Source organism: Falco punctatus (assembly GCF_963210335.1).
Source record: "Falco punctatus genome assembly, chromosome: 19".
NCBI classification, from domain to species: domain Eukaryota; kingdom Metazoa; phylum Chordata; class Aves; order Falconiformes; family Falconidae; genus Falco; species Falco punctatus.
In genome coordinates, this window is record NC_137599.1 from 1689600 (window position 1) to 1708045 (window position 18446).

The 18446-nt window shown below is 67.2% G+C and overlaps 4 protein-coding genes across 5 annotated transcripts; 3 read left to right on the top strand and 1 right to left on the bottom strand.

The window, feature by feature from the left end:
- Positions 1–1101: 1101 nt before the first annotated feature.
- SP6 (Sp6 transcription factor) lies at positions 1102–7092 on the top strand. Its single transcript, XM_080369733.1, has 2 exons — positions 1102–1127; positions 4243–7092. The coding sequence occupies exon 2, from the start codon at positions 4275–4277 to the stop codon at positions 5373–5375; it is 1101 nt and encodes a 366-aa protein (XP_080225859.1). The 5' UTR covers positions 1102–1127; positions 4243–4274; the 3' UTR covers positions 5376–7092.
- Positions 7093–9456: 2364 nt separating this feature from the next.
- On the top strand, positions 9457–12132 carry SCRN2 (secernin 2). 2 transcript variants are annotated; one of them, XM_080369736.1, is made up of 9 exons: positions 9457–9518; positions 9930–10101; positions 10212–10393; positions 10482–10681; positions 10763–10978; positions 11099–11264; positions 11405–11582; positions 11709–11878; positions 11997–12132. In XM_080369736.1, the coding sequence occupies exons 2-8, from the start codon at positions 9931–9933 to the stop codon at positions 11865–11867; spliced, it is 1272 nt and encodes a 423-aa protein (XP_080225862.1). In that variant the 5' UTR covers positions 9457–9518; position 9930; the 3' UTR covers positions 11868–11878; positions 11997–12132. The 2 variants fall into 2 exon arrangements, with proteins under 2 accessions (XP_080225862.1, XP_080225861.1); XM_080369735.1 differs by having other exon boundaries at positions 11709–12063.
- Positions 12133–12290: 158 nt separating this feature from the next.
- On the bottom strand, positions 12291–15950 carry LRRC46 (leucine rich repeat containing 46). Its single transcript, XM_080369734.1, has 8 exons — positions 15550–15950; positions 15364–15460; positions 15162–15270; positions 14378–14424; positions 14080–14189; positions 13291–13360; positions 12829–12989; positions 12291–12693 (listed from the first exon to the last, which is right to left on the bottom strand). Exons 1-8 carry the CDS (start codon positions 15806–15808, stop codon positions 12410–12412), a joined length of 1137 nt encoding a protein of 378 aa, XP_080225860.1. The 5' UTR covers positions 15809–15950; the 3' UTR covers positions 12291–12409.
- Positions 15934–18187, top strand: MRPL10 (mitochondrial ribosomal protein L10). The gene is made up of 5 exons (XM_080369739.1): positions 15934–16036; positions 16224–16393; positions 16777–16941; positions 17086–17230; positions 17495–18187. Exons 1-5 carry the CDS (start codon positions 16000–16002, stop codon positions 17743–17745), a joined length of 768 nt encoding a protein of 255 aa, XP_080225865.1. The 5' UTR covers positions 15934–15999; the 3' UTR covers positions 17746–18187.
- Positions 18188–18446: the final 259 nt, after the last annotated feature.

Genomic DNA, 18446 nt, shown 5'->3' on the forward strand with positions numbered 1-18446 from the left:
GGCGAAGGAGTTCCCCGCGCCCTCCGCCCGGCCGGGCGCTTGGCAAGCTCAGCGGGGAGATGCGGGCTCCCACGCGCCAGCGTGCTGCCGGCCGAGGTCCGGGCTCCGGCGAGGCACCAGCACCTTTTCCCATGGGCTTTGGTGGCGTGGGCTTCCCCTGGGGCCATGAGGGTCCCTGTAGGGCTGTGGCCACCAGCAGCCAGGCCCGTGCTGGCCCAGGGATTTTGGCTGTGGAAATGGGGACACGACGCCCGGTGATTAAATGGCTCCTCTGGCCTCGGAGTTGCTGTCTGGCAGATCCCAGGGGTTCTCCCTCCCAGCAGCCCCCCATGCTGGCAGCCTTGGTGGCGGGGACACTGGAACGGGGAGGGTGGGATGCTCCTGGCCGAGTGGGGACAGCCCCAGCCGGGACCCCCTGGACCCTTTTGGGCTGCCCCAAATCCATCTGGGTCATGGTGGATCCTGCCATCACCATCCCTCTCCCCCCCCCATGGGTCCAGCTCTGGCCCCAAAACTTGTCCCCTGCACCCGTCCCCATCCCTTTTGCCCCATGGCACAGGGCCAAGCCACAACGTGGGGGGACACACCGAGCCCCTCACCCACGGGCGACATCCCCGGGGGGTGGGAGCAGATGGCCACCTCTGCACGGCATCCCTGGGGGGGGGGGGACACAGGTGCCTGGGGTCCGTGGGGTGCCTGGGGGTCCCCGGGGGGGGTTGGCAGGAGGATGGCAGGAGGAGGGCAGCCACGGGCGCGGGAGGGAGGCGGTTGTTTCTTTCTTCTTTAATTACCCCCCTGTTTGCAGTGTCTGCTGCGAACTTCCCGTCCCCTCCCTCCGCTTTCATGCGCCGGATCCTGGGACCGGGAGCCGGCTCCTGTCAAGCGGCGGGGCTGGGGCTCTGCCTCCAAGGGTTAAAATCACCTGGGCCGGGGAGGGGAGGAGCTGGGCGCCGGGGAGGAGGGAAGAGCCGGGAGCCGGGCTGGGACCCAGCCATTCCTGCTCGCCCGGCCCAGTGGGTGCCCGGTCCCTGGGGAGCCGCGCGGGTCCCTCGGGGTCCCGTCGGGAGCCAGCGCCCACGCCACGCCGATGAGGACGGAGCCGCCGGGAGCTCGCTGCCGCTAGACCCGTACGTACCCCCCGGCGCCGCCCGTCTCCATCGCCCCGGCGCGGCGGGAGGGGGGGCGGCCGCGGGACCCCCGGCGGGGACCCCCGACGGGCCCGGTGCGCCGCGCCGCCCCGAGCGGCGGCTGGGAACGCGCTGCGCTTGGCTCCGCCGCCCGGCCCAGCCCAGCCCCGGCAAGTCTTTGCTTGCCACCCCGCCGCGTCCACTGGCCACCGAGCCCCGAGGCTCCCGGCCCCTTCGCCTCCCGCGACGCCCCTGCTGGGTGTCCCCCACCCCTCGCCGCCATTTACAGCGCGGAGCCCCCTCCCGTGGGGCTGCGACCCGCGCCGGTGCCCAGCCCCGGGTGCGAGGCGGGGGGCCGGGCAGGCTGGGCTCCCCCGCCCCGCCACCGCTGCTGCCCGCCTCCCCCCCCCCGCCCCCGTCCACCAAAGCCCCGGGGAGTTTCGCTGCGGCCCGGCGGAGCGTTGCTGTGGGCTGGACGGTGGGTTGAGCGCAGGGAACCGACGGCATCTCCCCGACCTCACACCCCCATCACCCCCGACCCCACGGCATCACCCCCGAACCCGCAGCATCACTCTTAAACCCCACCGCGTCACCCCGAAACCGCAGCATCACCCCACAGCCGCAATCCCCGGCCCCACCACGGGTTCCGACCCACCCGTCGGGGCTCCCTGGGGGGGCCGGAGCCGGGGCTGAGGGCAGCCGCCCGCCCAGCCCCGCCGCGGGGCGAGGCACCGGCTGGGGCTGGGAGACGGGCAGAGCCGCCTCTGCCCAGCCTGGACCGTGACTCACGGGACGCATCACTCGCCGGTGCCTCAGTTTCCCTGCGGTGAAATGGCCAACGCGTCGTCGAGCCCCGCCAGGGAGGGGGACGCTGGGGGCCCCCTGGGGATTTTTGTCATCATTCCCGGATGGAAAAATGCCCTAGGAGACTCCACGCGTGGCTGGGGCAGGCAGGGCAGGGCTATGGCAGGGGGTCCTCCCAGTTCCCCCCCAGCCCAGCACTGGTCCCCCGTTCCCTGGCTTCAGAGCTGGGAAGCGTGTAGCCGCGGTGATGGTGCTCAGTGGTGCTCAGGACCGGGTGGTGGGGCTCAGTGCCTGCGGTGGGGCTGCAGCTGGAGCCCCGGTAGGACCCCCCGGGCCGGGGGGGACATTTGGGAGCGGGGTGCATCGGGGGAGCTGTGGCCGTCGCGGCTCAGAGCCCACCGGGATGTGGCTGTGCCGGGTCTGTGTCGGGTGGGACCTGCCCGGGACCCCACAGAGGGTCCTTTCTCCCCTCGGGGTTGGGGGTCGGGGGGACATCGCTGACAGGTCACCTCTGTCCCCACATCCAGGGGGGGCCCTGTGCAGGGCCAGCTGCCCCCCCAAAGCCCCACGATGGGCTGTCACTATGGGGGTTCAGGGTTTTGACCCCTATCTCACACCCACGGGGAGCAGGGGGCTGGCAGGGCTCAGGACCCCGCTGAGGACCACTGCTGGGTGGGAGCGATGGACTCCTTCGGTGCCGGCCCTCTCCTACCCTGCTGGCAGCCCCAGGAGGCAGGGACAGTTCCCACGAGCCAGCCCTGAAATTGGTGCCAAGCCCCCCCAAGGGCTGGTGTGGGCAGAGCTGAGCCCCCCCGGGGAGCAGCACCCCAAAACCCACTTGGGCTGCCAGCTCTGGGGGGCTCATCCCACCCATAACTGCCCCAGCACTGGCTCGAGGCCAAGCCCCCACGGGTGTTGGTAGTGCAGGTGGAGGTGGGGTCCGTTGGGGGGATTTTGGCACCCCCCAGCTCTTGCCCCTTTCCTTGGGGTCCCCCTGCCCTCCCTGGTGCTGACTGGCAGGGGAAGGCGGTGTCCCAATGCAGCTGGGGGGGGGTCTTCAGCATCGGAGACTCCCTCCCTGCCCAGTGCTCATAGTGCTGTGCATCAGGGGGCTCTGGGGGTCCAGCCCCTTTGCACAGGGGATCCCCCCACCCCAAAGCGTTCAGCACCCCCTGGGTGTCTCCATGGGGGTCTGCCCCTGTCCCACAGGGGCTGTGGGTGGCAGGGAGCTGGCGGGGGATAGCAAGGGGGTGGCTGGGAGTGGGTGACGGTGACAGGAGAGGACAGTGGGTGTTTGTGGGGAGGGGGTCTTGGCTTCCTCCCGCCGTGGCGCCGGTGGGAAGTCGGGGGGCGGGAGCCGGTGGCGGCAGGTGGATTTCGACACCAGGGTGGGGCCGATCCCCAGTGGGGTTTGTACAGCTCCCGGTGAGTCACGGCCGCCATGCCGGGGAGGCAGCGGGTGCCTCGGGGTCTGGGGGCGCAACGGGTGCCCCGGGGGTCCAGGGCTGCGGGTGATGGCAGCCCAGAGCCTGGCTTCAAAGGGTTGCCGGCAGCTCAGCCCTGGGGCTCCGTGGTCTCCCCGCAGCTGGCTCTGCTCCCCCATCCTGCTGCCAACCAGCCTGGGGGTGCAGCCCCCCACCCCCTGGCTGCACTTTGCCCCCCTGGCAGTCTGGGGGCTCCCAGCCGGACCAGGGGCTTGGGGCAGGGGCAGAGATGGGGGCGATGGTTTCCCAGCCTGGCTGTGTCACAGGAGAGCCAGGGTGGCCTTGTGGGTGTCATGTCCCGCCGTGGCTGGTGGCTGGGGCTTGGGGATGCCACTGAGGTCCCTTTGGGACCCTGGCTGTGTTGGAGGGACATGGCCAGGGAGGTGACGAGGCAGATACCGGTGACTCCCTCAGATTTTGGAATTAGGCACAGACGTCACCCACTAGCACCGGGTCTGCGCCAGGGGCTGGCACAGGGTCCACAGGGGCACAGGGATGGGTGCTAAGGGGTGTCCCCTCTACCTGGTGCCACACCAGGCTGCAGAGCAGAGAAACCCCCTTGGTGGGGCAGGGGTGTCGCCCAAATTTTGGGTGATGGGGTGACAGGTGCTGGGGACGCTGCCGCCTGTGTGGCATGGTGGGACCACGACGGTGTGGGACAGGAATCGGTGTCAGGGCTGTTGCTGGTGCCAACCCCCCACACTGTGCCGGTGTGCACAAGAGCAGGGGGGTTAAGAGGTGCTGGGGGTTACCTGATGAGCCCCCCCGTCTTCTCACAGCTCTTCTCTCCCCCCCACCTCCCCGCCCGTCCCTCCTTGGCCCTGCAGATCTGTCTGTGTCACCGCCCCGCGCCTCGGCAATGCTCACAGCCGTCTGCAGCACCCTGGGGACCCAGCCCTCCGACGCACCCCGTGCCTCCCCGAGCCACCTGGACCTGCAGCCGCTGCAGCCCTTCCAGCCCCACGGCAGCGCCGCGGCCGGTGCCGCCGACTTCACCTCCCCGCTGCCCCCCCCGGAGCTGTCCCTGGCGGGTCCCGACGACACCACATTCGCCAACCCCGGCACCTACGAGCCCCATGGCCCCCCGAGGTTAGAGCTGCCCACCGACGGCCCCACCGCCCCCGGCGCCTACGCCAAGCTGCTGCCGGCTGCCCCGGACATGGCGCATCCCTACGAGCCCTGGTTTCGGCCCCCCCACCCTGGTGCCCCCGGTGACGAGGGAGGTGTCAACTGGTGGGACCTCCACGCTGGAGCCAGCTGGATGGAGCTGCCCCCTGGGCAGGGTGGGGGGCTGCAGGTGCCTGGGCACCCCGGGCTGCCACCGGCCCTGGGGGGGTATGGCGGGGGGGAGCACCAGCTCTGCGCCCCCCCTGCCCACCTGCTGCCCCCACCCACCCAGCATCTCCTGGGACCGGAGGGGACGAAGGCACTGGAGGGACCCCCCGAGCCCCGGGGGCCGGAGACGGAGGGCGGTGGGCGGCCGAAAGGTGCCCGTCGTGCCGTGCCGCGGGGCGGGGGGCAGGCGGCGTGTCGCTGCCCCAACTGCCAGGAGGCAGAAAGGGGGGGGCCCTGCCCCGAGGGGGCGAAACGCAAACACCTACACAACTGCCACATCCCCGGCTGCGGCAAGGCGTACGCCAAGACCTCCCACCTGAAAGCCCACCTGCGCTGGCACAGCGGCGACCGACCCTTCGTCTGCAACTGGCTCTTCTGCGGCAAACGCTTCACCCGCTCCGACGAGCTGCAGCGGCACCTCCAGACCCACACCGGCGCCAAGAAATTTGCCTGCCCCGTCTGCGGCCGCGTCTTCATGCGCAGTGACCACCTGGGCAAGCACATGAAGACACACGATGGGGGCAAGGACGGGGGCGAACCTGAGGTCAAGGGCGCTGGGGACCCGTCGGCCAGCAAGGGAGGCAAGAGGGAGTCCGAGGGGGGTAACGCCGCCCCCACAAACTGAGCTGCTGAGCCCCGGGGGGGACACGGATGGAGGTGGGGAGGACCCCGGGCGGGGGTCAGGGGGACCCTTTGGGGCCGGTCTCCGAAGGATGTTGGGGTGGGGGGCACAGGGCTGGCACCTTGTGCTCAAAGCGGTGGCAAGGCGGGGGGACCACGCCGGTGGCACAGCCCGGTCCCGCTGTGGCGGTGCTGGTTGGGGAGCGCCGGAGCTGCCCCGCGGCAGTTTCACTTGTCCCGCTCCCGCTCTCCCGCCCCGGTTCCCCCCGTCCTCCCCCAGCTTCCCAAATCTTTTTTTCGGGAGGCTGCTGGCAGGCGGCAGGGCTGTGTGGGAGGAACATCAATGGGAGCCGAAGGAGCAGGCGCTGCCTGGGCACGTCCAGCCCAAAGGGGAGGAAGGAGGAGAAAGGGAGAGAGGAGAAACCCGGGAGCCTTCGCTTGGGGAGGGTGGCTGCAGCCCCCCGGCCCCCTCCCCATGGCCCCCTCCAAACTGTTGGCGTCCCAGGCTTAGCCCCCCAGCACCAGCCCTCTTCTGTCACCACTCATGGGGCGTTGGCACTGGTCACCCTGTCCCACGGGGGGGACACGGGGGTTTGGGGGAGCCAACGGCCGCCCTGCCTCGGCTGGGGATGCCGGGCTGGCAGGGGTCCCCCACCCCCTGGAGCCCCACTTGGGCTGGGGGCTTGGGGCTGTGAATCCCTTTTTTGGCCCACACCGAGGTTAAAATGGGGAAAAATGAAGCGCTGCTCGCCTGTGAGCTGGGGGCCGTGGGGGGCGTGGGGGGCGGCGGGCGCGTGGCGTGGCGGGGGCGGTTGCCCAAGCACACACCTGCAGCTTTCCCACACCCACCGCCGCGGCCCCGGGCGGGAAGCACACGGGCGGCCGCGGTCCCGGGAGAGCCGGGATGGCCACATTCCTCTGGCCTGGCATGGCCATGCTGCCCGCCGCCCCGCGACCCCCGCCTGCCCCTCTGGCGCCCTGTGGCCGTCCCTCCCCGAGGACCCGGGATCCCCCCCCTGGGCATGCTGCCTGTCCCCCACAGACCCCATTGCAGTCCCTCCCCGGGCACCCCCCTGGGGACTGCAGCCATCCCCCTGTGTGTGCTATGGGTCCCTCAGGGACCCCCTATCTCCAGGGGACCCCTGCTGTCCCCCCGTGCATGCTGCCTGTCCCCCTGTGGCCCCGTAGCCGTCCCTCCCCGGGTCCCATATCTCCAGGGAACCTCTGCATGTCCCCCCCGTGCATGCTGCCTGTCCCCCCGGGGACCACATAGCTGTCCCTTCCCAGGTCCCTGTATCTCCCGGGGGAGCCCCCCCCATATCTTTCCTCCCCTGGGGCTGTCCCCCTTGCCCGGGGGGACCCTGTATCTGTCCCTCACCCCTGGCTGGTGGTCCATGAATCTTGGTTTTTAGACCTTTTGGGTCTTATCCCTCCAATTTTGGCAGAACCCCTTGGACACAGGAGATGCTGAACCTGGGACCTGGGGGGGTGTTGGGGGGCAGCCCTGGGGTCGGGTGGGATGGGGCTCAGAGGCTGCAGGGGGCACCCGAGGTTCCCCTGGCTTCTGTGCCCCCCAAACTGGCATCAGTTCACACCAGTTGGGAAAGTGGGGATGGGGGGAGATTTGGGGGGGGCTGATCTCCTGGCATGGCCCCATCCTGGGGGCTTGGGGGGGGGTCATGTCTGGGGCTGTGGGGGCTGCCCGGGCTCGGAGCACCCCAGGGTCTGGGGGGAAGGGGTAGAGGTGAAGTCGAGTGGGGTCCGTGCCCAGAGGGCGCCCCGAAACCATCGGTTTTGTTTTATTATTATTATTAATTATTATTATTATTAATTATTATTATTTTATTAAGGTGAAGCCAGACTTTGCCACTCGGGCAGAGTGGACGTCTTGGGCCAAAGCTGCGGCCGTAGGCCTTATGGTTGGGGAGGGGGGGTAGGACCCCTCAAAGGGTACTGTCCCCATCCCTGTCCCTGTCCCCATTAGTACGGGGGTGCTGATGGGGCCAGGGATGGGCCACGGGGCTGGAGAAACCCAGCACGAGGTGAAGTCTCACTGGGGGGGTCTGCGAGGATGTGGCCCCGGCCCCAGCACGGCCGCCACCGTCCCTCCACAGGACTCGGGTGACCTGGGCTGCCCTCAGCTCTTGAAGGACGTCCCCGACTCCGGCATTTGCCTTTTCCAGCACAAAATTCCCCCTCGGTGCCCCTGACCAGGATTTTATCTCTGAGGGGACCCCGGGGGGGGATGCTCAAGACCCTCCCCAGGTTGCCACAGCATCGTGCCGGTGGCCCATCAGATTTTTAGTAGCTGAACCCAGCTCCAGCAGCGGCCGGGGGCTTTGGTGTGACGGGGACCCTGTGCTGCAGTGGCTGGGGGAAGTTTTTTGGGGGGAGGCTGCACCAGGGGCACCCCAAGGGTGGGCTGGAGAGGGAACCGCTGAGCCGGGCGGGGGGGTTGTCCCACAGCGATGCTGGGGCTCAGCCTCACCGAGCTGCCACCTGCCCGGCTCAGAGCTGGGGGGCTGTGAGGAGGGGCCCCAGGTGTGCTCTGCCCCCACACACCCCCCGGGCCCTGCCTGCCGCGATGGGGCAATGAAGGCTGTAAAACCGGGTGGGGAAGGATGGAGGCCGGCTCCCACCCGCCGAAACCAGTCCAGCCTGCTGCGGCGTGGGGATCCCGGCCCTGCGCCCCGAACCGCCGCGTCTCCCACCCCCAAGCCACCTCCCCGGGGCAGGGAGGAACCGGCCCAGCCGGGGTCCCTGGGTGTCCCCCACCGAGCCTCAGCCGCAGGTGGAGGGCGGCTGCAGGGGGTGAAGGGGAGCGGGGTGGCCCGAGGGGTGCTGTGGCCGGGGACGAGGGGTGCCCCCCACCCGGCAAGGGGAGAGTTTGTGCTGTGAAGAGGCTGCAGGGCTGTGGGTTTGGGTTTTGTACTGGAATAAACGCCGCATGTTTTCCATGCCCCGGCTCTCCGGCTCCGTCTGTGCCAAGGGACACAGGGGTCCCACACCCTGACCCCCACCCATCCCTGCCAAGGGACCCGGGGGTCCTGTACCCTGACCCCCACCCATCCCTGCCAAGGGACCCGGGGGTCCAAGCACCCTGACCCCCACCCATCCCTGCCAAGGGACCCGGGGGTCTGGCACCCTGACCCCCACCCATCCCTGCCAAGGGATGTGGGAGTCCAAGCACCCTGACCCCCACCCATCCCTGCCAAGGGACCCGGGGGTCCTGTACCCTAACCCCCACCCATCCCTGCCAAGGGAAGTGGGGGTCTGGCACCCTGACCCCCAATTTGTCCCTGCCAAGGGACCCGGGGGTCCTGCACGCTGACCCCCACCCTGGCCTGGAGCCAAAAGACCCGGGGTCTGACATCCTGACGCCCACCCATCCCTGCCAAGGAACATGGGGGTCCAGCACCAGACTGGACCAATCTGTCCCTGCCAAGTGACCTGGGGGTCCTGCACCCCGACCCCCACCCTGGCCTGGGGCCTCCAGGGCTGCTGGGGATGGGGATGCAGGAGGGTCCTGGGTGGGTGGGGGTGAGCCGGCTGAGGACCAGCTGCTCCCCTGCCAGGAGGGCCCCATCCTGCACCCTCCGGTCCAGCCTCCCACACCGGGACGCGCCGGGCAGGCACCCAGGGTCCCCCCTGCGAGCAGGGTGCTGCCCGGCAGGTCTGCCTGCATACCGCTGGGCGGGCGTGCCGTGCGGGGTGCTGCCCACGGGGGTGCTGCCCACGGGGGGGCTACACAAGTGGGGTACTGCCCACGGGGGGGCTGCCTGTAGGGGGTTCTGCCAAGACGGGGTGCTACCTGTAGGGGGTGCTATCTACAGGGGGTTCTGCCCACGGGGTGCTACCTATAGGAAGTGCTATCTATAGGGGGTTCTGCCAAGACGGGGTGCTATCTATAGAGGGTGCTGCCCCACGGGACCTCCCCAGCTCCTCCCCAGCCCCACGGGAGGGACCTGGCGCCCGCGCCCCCGGACTCCCTCGGGGTCTGGTCCCCCCATGTCCCCCGGGGGGGGGCGGGGCCGGTCCCCGCCCGCTGCCGCCGTGCGGCCTCCGGCCACGGGGCGCCGCCGTCGCCCAGACGGGGCGGGCCGGGGGGGGGCGGGACCGGGCGGCGGCGGGGCGAGAGCGGCGGCAGGTCCGTAGGACCGGGGCATCCCGGCGGGGTCCCAGGAGGGGGTTCGTGGCGGGGGGAGGCGGGGAGTGTCCCGGGAACCGGGGCTGTGCGGGAGGGGTCCCGTCCGCGCTCGGTGCGGGGGTCCCAGGAACCGGGGCTGCGCGGGTGGGTGGGCGTCCCCGGCCGGTGCAGAGCTGCGGGGTCCCGGGGCAGGGGCTGCCCCCCGGGCCACCCCCGGCCGGGGTCCGTGATGTTCCCCCAGGTCCACGGACCACGTCATCCCCTAGCCACCCCCTGAAGACCCTCCGTGTCCCCACATCTGCCAGCCCCAAAGGGACCCTGGGGACACATCCACGCCAGGGACGAGGGGGTGACGGGGTGACACCCCCCTCGGTGACATACACCCCCCCACCCCCTCCCCCCCGGGTTTAGCATGGTGGGGCAGGATTCTGCACCCTCATCCTGCGACTGCTTCGTGGCACTGCCGCCGCACACCGCGACGCCCGCCGTCATCTTCGGCAAGAACGCCGACCGGCCGCGGCACGAAGTCCAGGAGGTTGTCTACATCCCCGCCGCCACCCACCATCCCGGGGACAAAGTCCAGGTGAGACCACGCTGTGACCAGGGTGGCTCCAGGGGACGGTGCAGCAAGTGCGCCAGGTCTCAGCCCCACTCTCTGTCGTGTCCCCCCCGTCCCCCCCCCCCCCCCCCCAGTGCACCTACCTGGAGATCGAGCAGGTGGAGAGGACCCATGCAGTGGTGCTGAGCCGTCCCGCCTGGCTGTGGGGTGCTGAGATGGGCGCCAATGAACACGGTGTCTGTGTGGGCAATGAGGGCGTCTGGACCCGTGAGCCCATCGGGGAGGATGAGGCGCTGCTGGGGATGGACCTGGTGAGGTGAGGACCGTGTGTCCCTGTCCCATCCCAGCCGCCCCGCTGTCCCCCACCGCTGGCTGACGGTGACGGGGTGCTGCCGGCGGGGCAGGCTGGGTTTGGAGCGGGGCAGCTCTGCCTGGGAGGCTCTGCAGGTGATGGCGGCGTTGCTGGAACGCTACGGCCAGGGTGGGAGCTGCAAGGAGGAGCCGGTGCCCTTTGTCTACCACAACACCTTCCTGCTGGCTGACCGCACCGAGGCCTGGGTGCTGGAGACGGCCGGCCGGTACTGGGCAGCCCAGCAGATCAGAGGTGAGCAGGTGTTGGTTGTCCTGGGGGGATGGGGAGCCCTGTCTCCTTGCCCCTGACCCCCCCCCACCCCGGACTTTGCAGAGGGCAGCCGCAACATCTCCAACCAGCTCAGCATCGGGAGGGAGATCACGGCCGAGCACGCGGGGCTGCGGCAGCGAGCGCACAGCCAGGGCTGGTGGAGCGGGGCTGCCGAGTTCAACTTCGCCGAGGTCTTCTCCCTGCCGCACCAGCCCGCTCGCATGGAGGCTGCCAAGGCCCGCTACTGCGCCGGCAAGGAGCTGCTGCGGCAGCACGCAGGTGGGGACAAGGACAGGGGCCACCCATGGCTCACCCCAGCATCTCCCCACCCCCCGCGGCCGCAGCAGCCGTGGCCATGGCTGTGCTGCAGGCAGTGACGTGGCTGTGCCTCGCCCACAGGTCACATCACGGCAGAGACGTTCATGGCCATCCTGCGGGACAAGGAAAGTGGGATCTGCGTGGACTCGGAGGGGTTCCACACGGCAGGCAGCATGGTGTCCGTGCTGCCCCAGGACCCCGCCTTGCCCTGTGTGCACTTCTTCACAGCCACCCCTGACCCCTCCAGGTGAGGACGCCGGTGGGGACAGCCCCACGCTGGGGGTGACAGGGATGAGGCAGAGCCATGCCCCAGGCTGAGCATCCCTGGGGAGCAGCATCCGTCCTCGTGCTGGCCGGTCCCAGGGCCCCGGTGCTCCTCTCCGGCAGGTCCGTCTTCAAGCCCTTCGTCTTTGTGGCCGGCCTCAAGCCCGCACCGCAGGTGAGATCTCCCACCTTCCGCGACGACCCTGCCAAGCAAATCCCACGGTTCCAGAGCGCAGTCGATCGGCGGCATGAGCTCTACTGCCGGCACCAGGCAGCCCTGGAGCTGATGGAGAGGGACCAGGTACCGCAGACCCTTCTGCAGCTGCCATTGCCCCCAGACCCTCACATCGCCCCCGGTGATGTGGGAGGCAGCGAGATGTCCTGAGAGCGCGTGGTCTTAGCTCTCCTCCCTCCCCAATCCTGCCAGGAGCAGGGCCAGAAGCTCCTGCAGACGCTGCGGGACCTGGAGAAGCAGGGTCTGGAGGGGATGAACGCGCTGCTGGGAGGGAAGGTGACCCCCAGCTCAGAAGAGCTGGCCGACCTCTTCTTTGACTGCGTGGAGGCAGAGATGAAGTTTTACACGTAAACCTTGCGCAGGTAGGTGGGCTCGCGCCCCCTCCCTGTGGAATTGCTCCTGGATAGGGTATGGAGAAAACCTTCCCTGTGCCCAGCCCTGGCTTCTTCACCTCCTCCCACCACAAATGTGCCAGCACAGCTGGAACAGCTCAACCAGCATCTCCAGCCCTGCCTGGGGGGTGCAGAGCCTCCAGCCCCCTAACTCGCCCTGGAGGAATCAGCAGTTTGAGAGGCAGCCATGGCCGGGAACGCAGGTGCCGGGGGAAGGAGAAGGATGAGGGACGTGGAGCGGGATTTGGGGTCCTGCCTGCAGCCCTGTGTCTTTTCCCACCATCAGGCAGAGCTGCCTGTTCCTGGCCCCTCTGGGGCTGACTGCGGGGCTGGGGGCTCCATTGCAGACAGGCAAATTGCTGTAGGAATAAAGAGGCTTTAATCCCAACTGCGCGGTGCTGTGCTGCTGCGGGTTAGCTGGGGCAACTGCCTGTTTCTCTCTCCTTCGATGCACGTCTCCTCCTCCAGAGCGTTGGTCTGGGGCTGGCTCCCACCAGTAGCTCACTGGGGCTTCAGGCAGGCGTGCTGCCTGCTGGGTCCTGGCAGAGGTGGCAGCTGTGTCCCCAGCTTTGCTTGGGGACAAGGCTGAGACCGCCTGGGTGCTGGGGCTGTGACGCAGGCTGCTCCCTCCCGGCCTGGGCTCAGCGGTGCAGGGGGTAGCAGCAGACCCTGACGCTCCCGCAGCTCCTCCAGCTCTTCCAGACGGGTCCGGTGCTCCTCCAGGGCCTCCCTCTGCCTCTGCCGCAAGCGCCCAGCCAGCTCCCAGTGCAGATCCGCAAAGAAATCTGCCAGGGACAGAGGGAGGGAGGATTATAGCAGACCTGGCAGGCCCCCCCCCAGGCTCCCTGCCACTCCTGTCACCCTTGGGGACAGGCCTGCTTAACCCCCCAAGTGTGTAATGTGTCCTTCAGTCTGGGCACCTTTGTCTGTAGTGAAAGGGTCACTCGGCTCAGAAAGCAACTCATCATCTTCATCCTCACTGCTGGAAGAGCCTCCTTCCTCCTCTTCCTCACCCACGCTGGCACAGACGGGCTGGGCATCCAGCTGCAGGAGATGTGGCAGGGCTCCCACCACCAGCTCTCTGCAAGCAGGAGAGGAAGAGCAGACATTCCCCCGCCATGTGACATCGCCTCGGGGCTGGGAGCACGATGGAGTGGCACCGACCCCTCCCCAGCACCGTGCACCCCCGGCACTGCTCTGCCCAGCCCACCCCACAGCCTGGCCCAGGCAGAAAGCAGAGATTCAGCTTTCTAGGGTTTGGGTGGGGGAGTTAGGCTGTGTTTTATAATGGGGGGGGATGGCTGTAGCCTGCTGAGGGGCTCGCATGGTTTGGGGGACTTGCTGTCCCCCTCTGCTCTCCCCAGCAGGCCCCCCTGACCCACCTGTATCCGTGCTGGTGGGTGCATTCATTTCCCCTTAAGTCCAGGAGTCGGAGGCAGCGGGGCAGCTCATCTACAGAGATCAAAGGGAAGGCAGAAAGGTGCTGAGATGGGACCTGAGCCCTACCCCACCCCAAACCCCTGCACCCTTCCGTCTCCCACAGCTCTTCACCCACTCCCGAGGTGACAGCCCTGTTGTGGGAAGCAGTCTCTTACCTCACAGCTGGGGAAAGTGAGGCAGAGAGGGCAGGAATGTGTATTGCGCACACTCCTATGTGAGAGCTGGGGTTTTCCCCTTCCCAGGCCCTCGCTGCTCCCTTTCTCACTCAAGTCTGCAAGCAGAAGGCCTGGCGCCACAACAGTAATGCTACAGGGGAAGGGAGGGAGACATCCCTCTGTCCTTCCCTCTTCTGCCAAAAATCACACACAGGAGGAGCTGGCTGGAAGGTAGACTAAGGGTTCTCAGGGCTGGAGCAGCTTTGCCACGAGGTTGAAATCCCAAATTCTGATCTAAGCTGCGAGAATGTTCTGCTGAAGTGGGACACAAGGTGGAAGCAGACACCTGGAGTCTGCCAGCAGAGCTGACGGCTCAAACCTGGCCACAGGGCTCCTCTGGTGTCACGCTGGAATGTGCAGGCCAGACCCAGGGGGGCTCTGCTGGGGCTCTGGCTGGGAGCTGAGGCCAAAGGCCCTAGCGGAGCCTGGACCAGGGGCCTGTTCACATTTCCCCAGTAACCTGAGGCACCTCTTGGGCAGACCCAGGCCATGCCTGGACCTGTTCCTGCTTCCCACCTGGGTCCAGCATCTGGATCTGGTTGTGGGACAAGTCCAGAACACGCAGGTGTCGCAGGGGCCGCAGGTTCTCCACTCTAGGGATGTGGTTTCCAGCCAGACAGAGGAACCTGCAGAGCACAGAGAGAGAAGTGATGTGAGGTGGGGGGATGCCACAGCCCCCAGGGTCAGAGCCAGCAGCACCAGGCTGTCAGGGGCTGCAACACAGTCCCCCCTGGCTCTGCCAGGGGAAGCGGGGAGCCCCATACTCCTCTGATCATGGAAAAATGACTTATGTGGGGAGAGGAGCTGCCTGTACCGCAGGTTGGGAAAGCAGTCTAGATTCTCAATCTTCTCAATTTGGTTCTGAAAAAAAAAAAAACCAACAAAAAAGCAACACATTTTTCTGCTACATGAAAAAAACCCCAGACTTCAGGAGCACCCCAGGACTGTCCCAGTCTCACAGGGCAACACAATGACCCACCAAAGGAGCTTTACAAAGAGAGTATGCATTGTAGTTGGAGTTCAACTCAGCGAGCCTCACATGGGACACCAGTCGTAGCACAAACAACCTAGCTGGCTGTAACAAGGCTTTTACTATCAATCAGATTCTACTGTCCCTGCAGTTTCACCTTCCTGCAGAGGTCAGACCACACTCCTTCTCTGTCCAAAGACCTCTCCCACACTCCTCAGGGCTATTTAACTACTTAGCAGGAACGAGCTACAGCTGCACATCGTCCATATCAACCAACCCACTGCCTTCGAGGCAAGGCCACTGCTGCATATTATCAACGCTAACCAACCCACTGCCTTCATTCCTCTATAAGTATGGGGCTGTGATGGCATGGAAAGCCTAGAAGCATTCAGGAGGACACTAAGGCTCCTTGTGTGGGCTTTAAAAGCACTGAATGGCTGATGCCAGACCCTTGCTTGAATTCCATCGGTAGCATTGTCATCAGAGGGGAGTACTGCCAGACCCTCTGGCCATGTAGCAAGTCAAAACCCTGGAGCAGAGCTGGGGATATTTGCGGTCTCCCCGAGGAGGACTTTACCCGTGGGACCAGGGCTGATCTCTGCTGCCTGCACCTGCCATAGGGCCTTACCTGCTGCAGGTAGAGGCTGTGAATCTCCTGCAGGCTCTGGAGCCTCCCAATAGCACAGATGTTCTCCCGGTCCAAGCGGAGAGTTGAGGGGGACAGCAGCTCCATGGATCTAGAGGAAGGGGGTGCTCAGGGTGTCCTTTGGCCTCAGGGACCCCTCCCTGCCAGCCTGGGTGGCAAAGATGGGCTCTGGGCAGATCCTCACCGGCTCCCTGCGCACAGGGGCTCCACTGGCCAAGGCAGGTTCTTCATAGCAATGAAGCTGTCAGTGAGGGTCACCCCGGCGAAGGGCTGCTTATGGCCTGTGGGAAACCCCAAGTGATGCAGCCCAGGCCAGCAGGGTCCAGCCCCCCAGCTGAGCTGTGAGCAAGCCCCGCAATGGCTCACTCACCCCCAAGCAGGGTCTCGCCCTGCCCAGCCATGGTAGGGGGCTTCCTGGGGTCCTTGTCTCTTCCTTGGGCCCTTGAGTGGGTGTGCTGTGAGGGCTGGCCTGTCTCCGCTGCTCTCTGCGAAGGGAAGGGTGCTGAGGTGATGGGGGGCAGAAACCTGCAGGCTGGGAGGGTCGGCGAGGACACTGCTGCCGGGCTGGGGGGGAGCAGCGCTGGGCCCCCCAGGTGGGGCAGAGAGACCGCAGGGCCTGAGGGGATCATGGGGCCGGGGTTCCCGGGCTGGGGGGCACGGACACCCCCGGGGAGGCCGGGGGAGCGCAGGCCGCAGCGTGCCCGTTGCTAGGAGACGGGCGGCCCCGGAAGGGGCAGGGCGGAAGTCGCGCGCCCCCCCCCCGCACCGCGCGCCGCCGCTGCTCCGCGTTCCCAGCAGCCTTTGCGCCCCCGCGGCAAAGATGGCGGCGCTGAGCGGCGGCGTGCCATGGCGGCGGGGTGAGCGGCTGCTCCCCGGGGCTGCGCGTCTCCCGCAGGCTCGGGCAGGGGCGAGCGGCGAGGCCGGGCGGTGGGTGAGCGGGGGAGGACGTGCGGGCGGCCCGGCGTGTCCCTGAGGCCCGCGGGGGCCTGGCGGCGGCCCTGAGCGCGGCCCGCCGCGCCCTTGCCACTGTGCCTCTATCCGCAGGCTGGCTGCCCGCCCTGCAACTCGTCCGCCGCGGCTCCAAGGCGGTCACCCGCCACTGGAAGGCCATGCACTTCCAGCGCCAGAAGCTGATGGCCGTCACCGAGTACCTGGCCCCGCGACCCGCCGTCCCACCGCACTGCCTGGCCCCCAGGAAGGAGGCGAGCCAGGAGGTAATTTTCTGGCGCTGTGGGGTCTCGGTGTCTGAGGAGTCCGAGTGGCTTTGCACGCCCCGTGTGTGTGCTTTGCTCCGGGGATTTAACACAGGGTCCGCAGCACCCACTGGGTGCAGTACAGACCACCAGGACAGCCCTGCCCCAGGGTTAGCTGGGCCGGACACCTGTACGAGAGCTTTCGGGGGAATTTAAAGCCCCTTTTCATCATGTTGTGGGTGGCTGGGAGGTGCCCGGCTGGTCATCAGGCGAGTCCTGAGCTGTGGCAGCATCTCCCGATCCATGGCAGCATCTCCCGGCAGCAGGTCCAGCTGCAGCTGGAGTGGCAGGGGGCAGCAGGCATTGCCCCTTCCCTGTGGCCCATCACTGCTCGCTTCCCTCAGGACAATGGTTACGCCCGGCTGTTACAGCGGCAGGTGGAGGAGGTGTTCCGGGACAGTCGGATGATTGCTGTGTGTCAGTACAATTCCATGCCCGATGAGGACATGGTGCTGATGAGGCACTACCTCCGAAAGCACAACATTGAGGTCAAGTTCGTCCTGAACGAGGTAGGGGCAGAGCTGTCGGGGCAGATCCTGGTAGGGTTGCAGGGGGAAGGAAGGTGGAGGAGGGGTGGAATGGCCGCGTGTTGCCTGCTGGGGTGAAAAGTGGCTTCTGCTCCCCTGCTTTATTCTGAGAGCTGTCTCCCCCAGATTGTCAGACCTGTGCTGTCACAGTCCAAGTACAAGAATCTCCTTCCTCTCTTTGTGGCACGCAATATCCTGCTGGTGAGCCCGGAAACGAAGGCGAGGGAGATGCTACGGGTGCTGAAGAGAGTGCCACAGGTCAACCTCCTGGGTGAGAGCCTTCCCTGTGTCCCCATCTGCTGGCATCAGGCTCAGGGCTCTCATCTGGCGCTGGGGAGAGTTGCAGCCTCCAGCAGAGTGCACGCTAATGGAGCTGGGTCTGCGGGATCACTGCCCTGTCTGTTAAAATGAGAGGATGGATGGCAAGGGGTGGGAGCCCTGCCTGCAGGAGCAAACCTTCCCTTGTGTGCCTGTGGAAGATGAAAGGTCCCTGGCACCCCCATCTCCCATCCTCAGCTCTGTTCCTCTCTTCCAGCCGCCTGCATCGATGACACCATCCTGAGCAGGCAGGGAGTGGAGAACTTTGCCAAGCTGCCTCCTCTGGAGGCTGCCCAGGGGCAGACGGTGGGTGCCCTGGGCCTCCTGCCCTCCCAGACGTCCTCCCTGCTCCAGTGTGGCTCCGCGCACCTCACGGCTCTGCTGGATCAGCACATCCGCCAGCTGCAGGCTGGGGAGACGGGGAGCCCAGCTGAGCCCGCCCCTGCCCAGAGCTCGGGGGCTCACTGACTCTGGCCCCTGGCCCCCAGCCGGGCCCCGTGTCTTGGCTGGGAGTTGGCTTCTTCACCGGCTGCAGTTTGGGGGGTCAGGGATGGAAGGATTCGTGCCGGGTGGGCAGCTAGTGGTGGGACTTAGGGTCCAGTGGCACTGCCGTCTTGTTGGGGAGCCCCAGCCTTTCCCTTCGCTCCTGGCACAGGTGGCACTTGGGAACAACCCGGCTGCGTTCCAGGGGCTGCAGTCAGAGGGTCGCCGGGATCGGCCAGAGGAGGCAGAGCGTGGTGGGGACCCACAGTGGTGCTGGTGGGGAGGGTGGTGGGTGCTCCGAGCCCCCTGGAGCGGGGACAGCAAGGGCGAGTGTGCTGTAATGCGGAGCTAGCCACATGGGTGGTGGAGCTAGCCATGTCGGTGGGCTCGCTGTCCTGTCCATTAAAGTCAGCTGTGTGGTGCTGAAGATGCTGGAGGCCTCGTCTTGGATTTGGGGGATGGGTGGGGGGTTCCTGCTCCCCCCCCCGATACCATGGGGAGAGATCGGGCACTGCTTGGGGGTTGTGGTGCAGAGGGCAGAGCGGTGCTGTGGGGTGGGTGAAGGAAATCCGGGGGGGGGGCAGTGGGTAAAGCAGAATGTGGGGGCGGGAGCCCTGTGGGGTACTGCCTGCCCCCCTCCCACGCGTGGGCAGAGCTGGGGGGGTCGTCTCTTTTCCCCTGGGCTG

Bases quoted from the DNA above. Each gene is read 5' to 3' on its own strand.
- SP6 (XM_080369733.1), top strand. From the start codon at position 4,275: ATGCTCACAGCCGTCTGCAGCACCCTGGGGACCCAGCCCTCCGACGCA.
- SCRN2 (XM_080369736.1), top strand. From the start codon at position 9,931: ATGGTGGGGCAGGATTCTGCACCCTCATCCTGCGACTGCTTCGTGGCA. The intron at 10,979-11,098 runs GTGGGGACAAGG...CCTCGCCCACAG, and splicing joins GCTGCTGCGGCAGCACGCAG to GTCACATCACGGCAGAGACG. The intron at 11,583-11,708 runs GTACCGCAGACC...CAATCCTGCCAG, and splicing joins AGCTGATGGAGAGGGACCAG to GAGCAGGGCCAGAAGCTCCT.
- LRRC46 (XM_080369734.1), bottom strand. From the start codon at position 15,808: ATGATCCCCTCAGGCCCTGCGGTCTCTCTGCCCCACCTGGGGGGCCCA. The intron at 14,190-14,377 runs GTACAGGCAGCT...TGTGCTCTGCAG, and splicing joins GACTGCTTTCCCAACCTGCG to GTTCCTCTGTCTGGCTGGAA. The intron at 12,990-13,290 runs GTGGGTCAGGGG...TCCTGCTTGCAG, and splicing joins ACCCACCAGCACGGATACAG to AGAGCTGGTGGTGGGAGCCC.
- MRPL10 (XM_080369739.1), top strand. From the start codon at position 16,000: ATGGCGGCGCTGAGCGGCGGCGTGCCATGGCGGCGGG. The intron at 16,037-16,223 runs GTGAGCGGCTGC...CTCTATCCGCAG, and splicing joins CGGCGTGCCATGGCGGCGGG to GCTGGCTGCCCGCCCTGCAA. The intron at 16,394-16,776 runs GTAATTTTCTGG...CGCTTCCCTCAG, and splicing joins GGAAGGAGGCGAGCCAGGAG to GACAATGGTTACGCCCGGCT.